This window comes from Pseudomyrmex gracilis, unplaced genomic scaffold (assembly GCF_002006095.1).
Source record: "Pseudomyrmex gracilis isolate BER0280 unplaced genomic scaffold, ASM200609v1 scaffold_9, whole genome shotgun sequence".
NCBI lineage: Eukaryota > Metazoa > Arthropoda > Insecta > Hymenoptera > Formicidae > Pseudomyrmex > Pseudomyrmex gracilis.
Window position 1 is genome coordinate 995,069 of NW_018020593.1, and position 9,358 is coordinate 1,004,426.

The 9,358-nt window shown below is 46.5% G+C and overlaps 1 protein-coding gene across 1 annotated transcript in view; it reads left to right on the forward strand.

Annotated features, from left to right (window-relative positions):
- LOC109861840 (potassium voltage-gated channel protein Shaw-like) overlaps positions 1–7,458 on the forward strand; it is an 8,129-nt gene extending 671 nt beyond the window's left edge. Inside the window, exons 2-5 of the mRNA XM_020441672.1 lie at positions 2,782–3,161; positions 4,036–4,230; positions 4,399–5,437; positions 6,434–7,458. Of these exons, the coding sequence (XP_020297261.1) occupies positions 2,835–3,161; positions 4,036–4,230; positions 4,399–5,437; positions 6,434–6,498 (1,626 nt within the window). The 5' untranslated portion in view covers positions 2,782–2,834 and the 3' untranslated portion in view covers positions 6,499–7,458. The remainder of the gene's footprint in view (positions 1–2,781; positions 3,162–4,035; positions 4,231–4,398; positions 5,438–6,433) is intronic.
- The last annotated feature ends 1,900 nt before the right edge of the window (positions 7,459–9,358 follow it).

Genomic DNA, 9,358 nt, shown 5'->3' on the forward strand with positions numbered 1-9,358 from the left:
GAGGGAAGGTCGGCACGATCGTGATTCACCCTCTCACGAGTTTTAAATCCCCGTGAATCTTCCCTCGTTTCAATCGACGTAACACATCGGTCCTCGACGAGGGTTTGCTAAAGCCGTTCGTACGTAAGTCGTTCGTTTCATCCAGTAGTCGGCGCGATCGTCCATGTTATAACTATAGAAACGCTCTCGGCTTCGTTGACCACCACGTCGACTCTTGTCCGACCTATTCCGGCGATTCTAGCTTTCGGTTCGTGCGCTCCGACCGTTCATTGATTTCTCGGATTGCCATATCTCGCGCGTTCTACGCCGGCCCGATCGCGCTCGCCTCGATCTCGTCTCGGGGGAGGATTTCACGAGCGAGTGATTGTTCTTCGATCCGGTTTTCGCGAAATGCGAGCGAGTTACGCGGACGGTAATGTCGACGAGAGAGAGCGTATACACGGAGGGCGACCTTATCGGCCTTTCGTGCACGCAGACTATCGATTCTCGCGCGACAAGGGGTTGGCCTGACGCCGCCTGACGCCGCCGCCGCTTCCGCCGCCGTTGTCGTTTCGCCCGACGCTAATTTGTAGCTCCGCGGCGTTCATGGACACAAACGCCTCGTTAGCCGAGCTCTCGACTGCGTGCGAGAGAAACGCTTCGTGGACGCGTCGCACCGTGCGATATATTCCTCCCTCCCCTACTCAGATATGTACTCTTTCTCTCGTTCGCTCGATCATCTCCCCGTGAGTGTACTCTCTCTCTTTCTCTCTCCGCTAGCGGCACGTGCGAAAATACGTTCGCGGATGACGTCACGGGAATGCGCATCGACCTCGAAGATTCGATCGGCGGCGGCGGCGGCGGCGACTCCACGTTTCCCGCCACCGTCGCCGGCGATCAGGGTTGATTTAGAATCACGTCCATGCGCGCTAATTCGAGGACTCAGGCGCATCGACCTCGCCGCACATAGTACACGCGCGATGCACCCGCCTGATAGTAGTAGGCAGCGCGATATCGTCGACGAACGGGGGCTCCTTCCTTCGCGGCAGGTGGTTCGCGCGCATCCCGTGCGCGTGATTTGACAAATCGAAACGGAACAACTACGTACGTACTCGTACGTATGTACGTAGTTGCGACACGGTCGCGCGTAGTCGCGCGCGCATTGTCGCGCACGCTTTTGTAAACCGCCGAGTGTGTAACTTTTTGCCCAAGTAGACGTTACAAAGGAACGACGTTACACACAGACGGCAGTGAAAAGCCGATACATCTGTCCCTTTCATTTCAATGCGCGCTCAACACTTTTTACATGATACATTCGTATGTCTATTTATATTCGCGAGTTGTTCGCTTTGCCTTTTACGCCTCGCGGCGAACAATCGTAACACCGGTAAATGTTTCAGATCTCTTTACGATGAAATGATGTTTCAATTTTCTTTATATTCTTCTTAGGCTCGAGACTGTTTGCGGAAAATTCGAATTTGCGAAATCTGATCCCGAGGAAAACCCTCGTCGTTTCTCACTTCTTGTGTTTTTTTTTCTTCCCCGCAATATAAAATTTCAATTTCATTCGGGCTACGGAGACGCGCGTCTCTCATCTCCAATCGAGGACTCACGCTAAAATTTAAATCTAAAAATATCATCGTGGAAGCGCCCTTCCATTGAATCGCGTCAAACGGATTTATCGACGCGTACTTTAACGCGTCGATAAGTAAAGATATATTCGGCGCTGTGCGCTCCAGAATAGAAATACTTAAAAAAAAAAAAAAAAAAAAAAAAAACTTGCTCAGCGAGCGAAATAAACGCAATGGGGAACGCTTCGACGAGAAAGGAGTTAATTAAATGCAAAAACATGCGCGCAAATATGCGATAAATTCATTAAAAAAATGAGATAATGCGCGAGGCAAACGATAAAAAGAGCGTTTTAACAAACTTTTAAGTTTGTCGAATAAAATATTTCTTATTCCGCCGAGTTTCTCGTCCGATTTCTCATCTTCTCTAATTGTGTGTTATACATGTTTAATCGCAATTGTGTAATCTCACGTGTTTCTGCCCCCCCCCCTCCCCCGTAATAGCAGCTTGAGCGCGCGTATTTCGGGCACCAATTATTTTCCTCGCAGCGAGGATGTACTTTTTTTTTTGTTTTTTGTTCGCTGCGTCATAAGCGCGAAAGCGCAGATGAAAGTTGGATGAATACACACACAGTGTTTCTCTCGTACACACAAAGACACTAGGATTAAAAAACCGGAGAGCAATTCTAACGCCGGTATATTCGCGCTAGACAAAATCTCGAATCGTGTAACAAGCGGCTTTTGATTAAATGTCGAACGTCGCACAATTGTTATCGCAAGAGTAACATTATAAGTAGAGCAACCTCTCGATTTCGTTTCGTCAATTTTTGCGAATCGGCCCGGTCTCTGCGAGGATTCGAATACGGGCATCGATGAACGGCCACCATTGTGACACGTTTCGTCGGCCGCGCCGCATGTAATCCAAATGAGATTACGGGACCGTCAAAGCGATCGGCAAAATCGGGAGATGATACGTTGCGAGATAAAATCATTTCGCAATAAAACGCGCTCTCCTCGCGCAAAGGTCGCTTGATCCTCTCTCAGGCATTACGATCCTCTCAGACTCGCTAACAAACGATGATTCCGATGACCGAGTGAGATTTTTTTAAACATAATCCTCGAGAGTCCCGCATAAATTTTTTCATCCCAACGAATCGTTTTACAGGTGTAGAATATAAATTAAAATCGAGACGAGTTTCGATCATGCGACGAAAGCGTCGATGCATGTTCGCAGATCACCTGGGTTTCTGTGAGTCGGGGCCGGCGGTAGCAGAGCTGCGATTCAAAATGAACTTGATTAATATGGACGCGGAAAACCGCGTGGTTTTGAACGTGGGCGGGATCCGACACGAGACGTACAAGGCGACCCTGAAGAAGATCCCGGCGACGAGGCTGTCGCGGCTAACCGAGGCCCTCGCCAATTACGACCCGATCCTCAACGAGTACTTCTTCGACCGTCACCCGGGCGTCTTCGCTCAGGTGCTCAATTACTATCGCACGGGAAAGCTGCACTATCCCACGGACGTGTGCGGCCCGCTCTTCGAGGAGGAGCTCGATTTCTGGGGGCTCGACTCAAATCAGGTCGAGCCTTGCTGTTGGATGACCTACACGCAGGTATATCGTAAGCTAATAACATGTCTGACATGTGCACGCGCGCCATGTGTGATCATCACGCCTATTTAAAAGCGCGGGGCTGCACGCGAAATTTTCGTTGTGGAAATACACGGACGAAATTGCGAAATTTTCATGTCGCTGTGTATGGAACGTTGACGTACGCCTATATGTTGTAGATTTACGAAGATATGTACGTCAAAAAGAGATGTACAAAGGATATGGCGCGTCGCGAGGTAAACTTTTCCAGCATTTTCAGCAGATCGTATCAAACGACCTACTAAACACGCTGGAAAGATTGATTATTGCGAGAAGCGCAAAGTACAGACCGAGGAGTAGACGTCTTCCATAAATTACACACTTGTAATCTCGCAATATACGTACACATAAACGTGTCGCCTCAATTGCTTTCGGGTGTCAAAAACTTTTTTTCTGTTTTTGATTTTTTTTTTTTTTTAATATAAAACAATTTTCACTTGTTGAATCTGAGAAATTCCGAGCCATTGGATTGTATATATATATATATATATATATATATATATATATATATATGTGTGAATATTTGCAAATTTTAATTGTGTAAAAAAATAAATATACTACAAAAGATAAAAATATATAATCCGATGAGTGCGTAAAAAACTTGGAATGATACGGGGACGAGTAAATGTACGGGAAAGACTGACTGAAAAATTGAACAGGTTTTCGCTTTTCGCTCGCAAGGAGACGCGCACACAACGGCCCGCGTATCGCTTTTCACGCGCTTTATCTGCTTCAAGACAAAGCACATCCGAGAAAGAGTTTCGCAGGTACAAATAACAATCGTTGTTGCATCTCTCTCTCTCCCCCCACCACCTTCGTCCCACCCACGCCATTGCAGCACCGGGATACGCAGGAAACGCTGACAGTCCTCGACAGGTTGGATCTCGACACCGAGAAGCCTACCGAAGAGGAGCTGGCCAGAAAATTCGGTTTCGAGGAGGCGTACTACGAGGGAACCCTCACGTGGTGGCAGAAGCTCAAGCCTCAGATGTGGTCGCTTTTCGATGAACCCTACTCCTCCGTCGCAGCTAAGGTATTATTTTAAATTCAAAAAAATTGTGAACAAAATTGCCTCTAATTAAAAATTTATGTGAATTTATGTTCAAAGTTTTTGTTTTTCCATCTTTTTTCTTCTATCGATTGCGATTTGTAACAATAATCAGTTTACAAAAGAACACATCGGACGGATTTCTGATTTCAGGTAATTAGCATAATCTCCGTTCTCTTCATCTGCGTTTCGATACTCTCGTTTTGCCTGAAGACCCATCCGGACATGCGAGTGCCGATGATCGTGAAACGTTTGGTAAAGACTGACAACGTCTCGTCCTGGGTGGTGGACAAGACGCGCACCAACGCCCACGACGTCTTCTTTTACATCGAATGCCTGTGCAACGCCTGGTTCACCCTCGAGTTCTTGATACGCATCACCGCGAGTCCGAATCGCTGCGACTTCATCAAAAGCTCGGTGAACCTGATCGACATGGTCGCGACACTGAGCTTTTACGTCGACCTGGCGCTGCAGCGATTCGAGGCTCACATGGAGAACGCCGACATACTCGAGTTCTTGAGCATCATACGCATCATGAGGCTGTTCAAATTGACGCGCCACTCCTCGGGTCTGAAGATTCTGATACAGACGTTTCGCGCCTCGGCCAAGGAGCTCACGCTGCTCGTGTTCTTCCTCGTTCTCGGCATCGTGATCTTCGCCAGTCTCGTGTATTACGCGGAGCGCACGCAATACAATCCGAAGAACGACTTTAAGAGCATACCGCTGGGTCTATGGTGGGCCCTGGTGACGATGACCACCGTCGGTTACGGGGACATGGTGCCGAAAACGTATATCGGGATGTTCGTTGGCGCGCTCTGCGCATTAGCCGGTGTTCTCACGATCGCCCTGCCGGTGCCCGTGATCGTTAGCAACTTTGCGATGTATTACAGTCACACGCAGGCGCGAGCCAAACTACCGAAGAAGAGACGTCGCGTATTACCGGTCGAGCAGCCACGTGTGAGGGCACCAGGCGCGCCTCCAGGTGTTCCCGGCGGGCCTGGGACCGTCGGGCCCCCGGGTTGCGGCCAGCAAATGTCCCATCTGCAGTCTGGTGGGGGCGCGGTCACCACCGGGCCCCACGGCCTCGGCCAGACGCCCGTCGTCGGATGCACCGCCGGCGGCCAGCCGCAGAATCGGAGAATGAACGCCATCAAGACAAATCATCCCAAGGATCCGTTCGCCACGAAAACAGGTAACTCGAACGCGCCCAGTTCTACTGCAGTTTTGCACGATTCGTGAGCTCGACTTTTACTTATCTCGTTAATCTACCCGGCGCGCACAATGAGCAGTGCCCACGAGTAGACATGAAAGAAAGATTGATGTAATTAGCACAGAAGCAATTTAACTCGCGCTTGCTGTGTAATCTGATAGCTCCAATTCCCTACCACTGGCCACTTATGTTATAATTCTGATTAATTAACGAGTTCAATTGCGAAACATTTTCTTTGCGAGATAAATACGCTCAATTATATTTGGAACACGTTTGTTTTTATGTGTCAGTTATAGATTATCAAATCCGTTTTGTGTGATGACACGTGTTTGCTACACGTGTCTGTCTCTGTGTGTGTGTGTGTGTGTGTGTGTGTGACTAAGTTTATTTTAAGTTACCACAAAAGACCGCATCACGCGACATATTTGGATTCGTGAGATAACTCATCTCTCGAAGTCGCGTGAAACTCCGATAATTAAATCCGAAAAAGACGTTTATAGAAAATTAAATCACACAAACATTTGTGAAACTCTTGATGCAAACAATTATTGTTACACTTTCTGTAACAAAATATTTTTGTTGTTGTGTATTAATAAATTTATATTCACGCGCAAAATACATATGTCACGAAATAATCAGCAACAAAAAATAATCAGCAAGCAAAACAAAAAGCGAAACAAAAAATAAAACTTAAACAAATATCGCGTTAAATATTGATTCAGATTTTTAGTCTTTTGCTTTGGTTTTGCGTCTGAAAATCGCGCGAGACGAACGTCCAAAACGGATTGTGATAACTATAAGAACGACACTAGAAAAAACAAAAAAACAAAAAAAGAAAAAATAAAGACATGGAAATGGCAAACGAAAGTGAGCGAAAATCGAGTTCGCAATATCGTGAATCTTTGAAGCACCGATCGAAACCCGGAGCCAATTCTGTAGTGTCCCTTTTTCTTTTTTTTCTCGTATGGTGGGTTGCAGAGGAGGACCGGAGGTATTGTAACCTACGAACCAACGGGACCAAGAGAGCCGGAGATTTGGATTAATCAATTGCGGTCGTAGCGTCCTCAGATGTGGGTATCTCTCACTGGTCGAGATTATTTCGGAGCGAACAGCGCGGCGTGTACATCCTAATAATCCAATTGACCTGGTATAGTCCACGTTTTATCAGGGTGAGAGAGAGAGAGAGAGAGAGAGAGAAAGGATATTCTAAAAACGGAGAGTAAAAGAGGAAATGGATATAAGACGCGTATATATACAATACCTCGCTGCATCGTGGCCTCGCACCTTGCGGCTTCTGTTGCGCATTTCAACGGCTACGCGAAATAAACACTGCCGGCGAGTAGCGTGGCGACTGAAAGATCCGACATTAAAGATCCGGAAAAAGTCCTGCGGCGGGGCTGTCGCCAGACACACACACACGACCGCGAAAGGATATATCTACTTAATTATTTGGGACGCGCGGCGCGGGAAATTTTAACAATACGGAAACACGAAAAAAAAGTATAGAAACCCCGAGACTCGTCCGACAAGAGAAAGAGAGAGAGAGAGAGAAAGAGATAAAGAGAAGAAGTTTTACCGCACGGCGGTCTTATCCACCCCGGTTTTTCTCTCCCCGGTTTAATTCTAGGATTCCGAGTAACGCTATGCACACACACTGTCGGCGCGAAGAAAGCGAATTAACCGCGAGAATCTCTCTCGGCGGTTTGTACCACGAGGGCCATCTATTGATTTAAATAGGCGAACCGTGTAGACAAAGAAAAAAAAATTGAGAACTCGCGTAGAGCAAGTAGAGAAAAAAAAACTTTCCTCCTTCCTTCGCTTCATAATTTGTATTTTTTAATATTCGTAAAAAAAGAGAGAGAGAAAAAGAGAGAATAATACATTTCATCGATAGCGAAGTAAAAACGAATCGATGTATCGACTTTTACTACATTACATCGTTGATGCATCGAGGCATCTTCTCGTTCGAGAAATTTTTATCCGAATCCTTTTTTTTTTTTTGTTTTGCGCTTCGCGTGACGATAAATTTTTGTTTTGCGCTTCGCGTGACGATAAATTTTTGTTTTGCGCTTCGCGCTACAATATATTTATAATTTTTCATTAGACGAGACTTTTATACTTCCGCGATTTCATTACGTCTACTTTTTCCTTCTCTTCTTCTGGTATTTACCGCGACAAGTATCTCCCGTAATCTTCTTTCGAACGTTTTTTAGCCCCCAACAACATCCCGCGATAAAGTAATTTCGACTAAATATCGTAAAAACTTACATTACCGATTGCTGAATAATTACGTTTCACAGTTCTTGTTTTTTTTCGCTTCGCAAAATCTCGCCTTTTTGATTTCGTCTTTCCGAGAATGCAGCGATTAAACGGGCAAACGAAAATATCCCACAAGAGTGCAGCCGAATGTCTTATACCGTCCACCAGACCACCGTGTTTGTGACTCACGTAAACATCGCATCATTCATGGTTTCTAAATTTAAGGTGTAGATTGGATGCACGCGCGCGCGCCTACGCTATGAAAACGGGGACGTAAAAACTTTATTATAACGTTTTGACGCTTGCACGTTTTTCCCGAATGTTGATATCATCTCGCTTTCCGGTCTGCACACGCGTCGCCTCGATACAAAAAAGAGAGAGAAAAAAAAATCGATTACTCATCATCATGAGGAAACCTCGTCCTTATCTTCCAGCGGGAATCGAGTCCGATATCGCGCATCTATGCATTACCAATGCCGTCTCTCTATAGTCGGCGTTTCATTTTCACGAAACTCGCGTAAATCGCAATAAACGACTGTGGAAATTGCATCTCGTTCTCCCTTTCCTCCTCTGTCCCCTCTCCCCAACGCGAGGAAGATACCGATAGATCTGCATCCTCGTATATATATATATATATATATACATATATATCGGCATCCAACCCCCTCCCGTCGTATCGTAGGTTTTCACTCTCTTGGACGTACGTACGATCGTGTTATATCCTCACACACCGATTATCGAAACCTCATATCGGATAAATAAAGCTCTCTCGGATTATACAGTCACGCGCGCGCGCGTTTAGAACCGCCGCCGATGGCGGCGGTGAAACTGCGGACAGGGGGATTGACATACGTATTGACGCGATATCAAACTCACGCGGGGAATCACCAGACAGCCACTTTTAGCGGGGCGCGGACGTTGCAGTGGCGAAAGAGAGAGTGCGGATCTGTGTCACTTTGCGCAAACCGCCGTGAATATCGCCGGGACCAATCCACAGGGAGAGAGCCCTCCCTCTGCTCTTCCTCCCCCCCTCCAGAATACACGAGATATCACTTGTGACATCGTTAACGGAAGCACCCGGGAGCTTCCCTCGTTCTCGCACCCCTCGCTCACTCTTCCCTTGGCGCGGAGCATAAAGCTCGACGTCTCTTTCTATGTACGTTAAAATGTATGTTACGTCCGCCGTGCCTGAGGAGCACGGGGGAGGGGGAACGGAGGAAAAGGAGAAGGAAGCGCAGAAAGGTACGACACACAAAAGCATATCAAACTACAGGGCACTTGTGCGGATTCCCCCGCGAACGCAGTCGGCACTTTTTTATAGACAATCGTCGCACTTTCTCCTCTCCCCACCCTTTCTCTATTCCACCCCTCGATTAAAATTAACAATTCGCGCGCGAACGCGCGTTTTCGGACGATTCGAAGTGGGACAGTCGCGTTTTTTCGGACCAAAAAAAATTTTTTATTACACCTCACGTAATAAAACTCGAAAATGTCTGGAAAAAAAAAAAAAAAAATATGTACTTACATCTGACAACAATAATCGTGTCGCTTGTTCTTCGTGCGCTCTGATTTTACTTCACATCGACATGACGGAAAGTGGATCGCGTTTAATATTAATGAGAGGCTGTAAAAATATACATATAT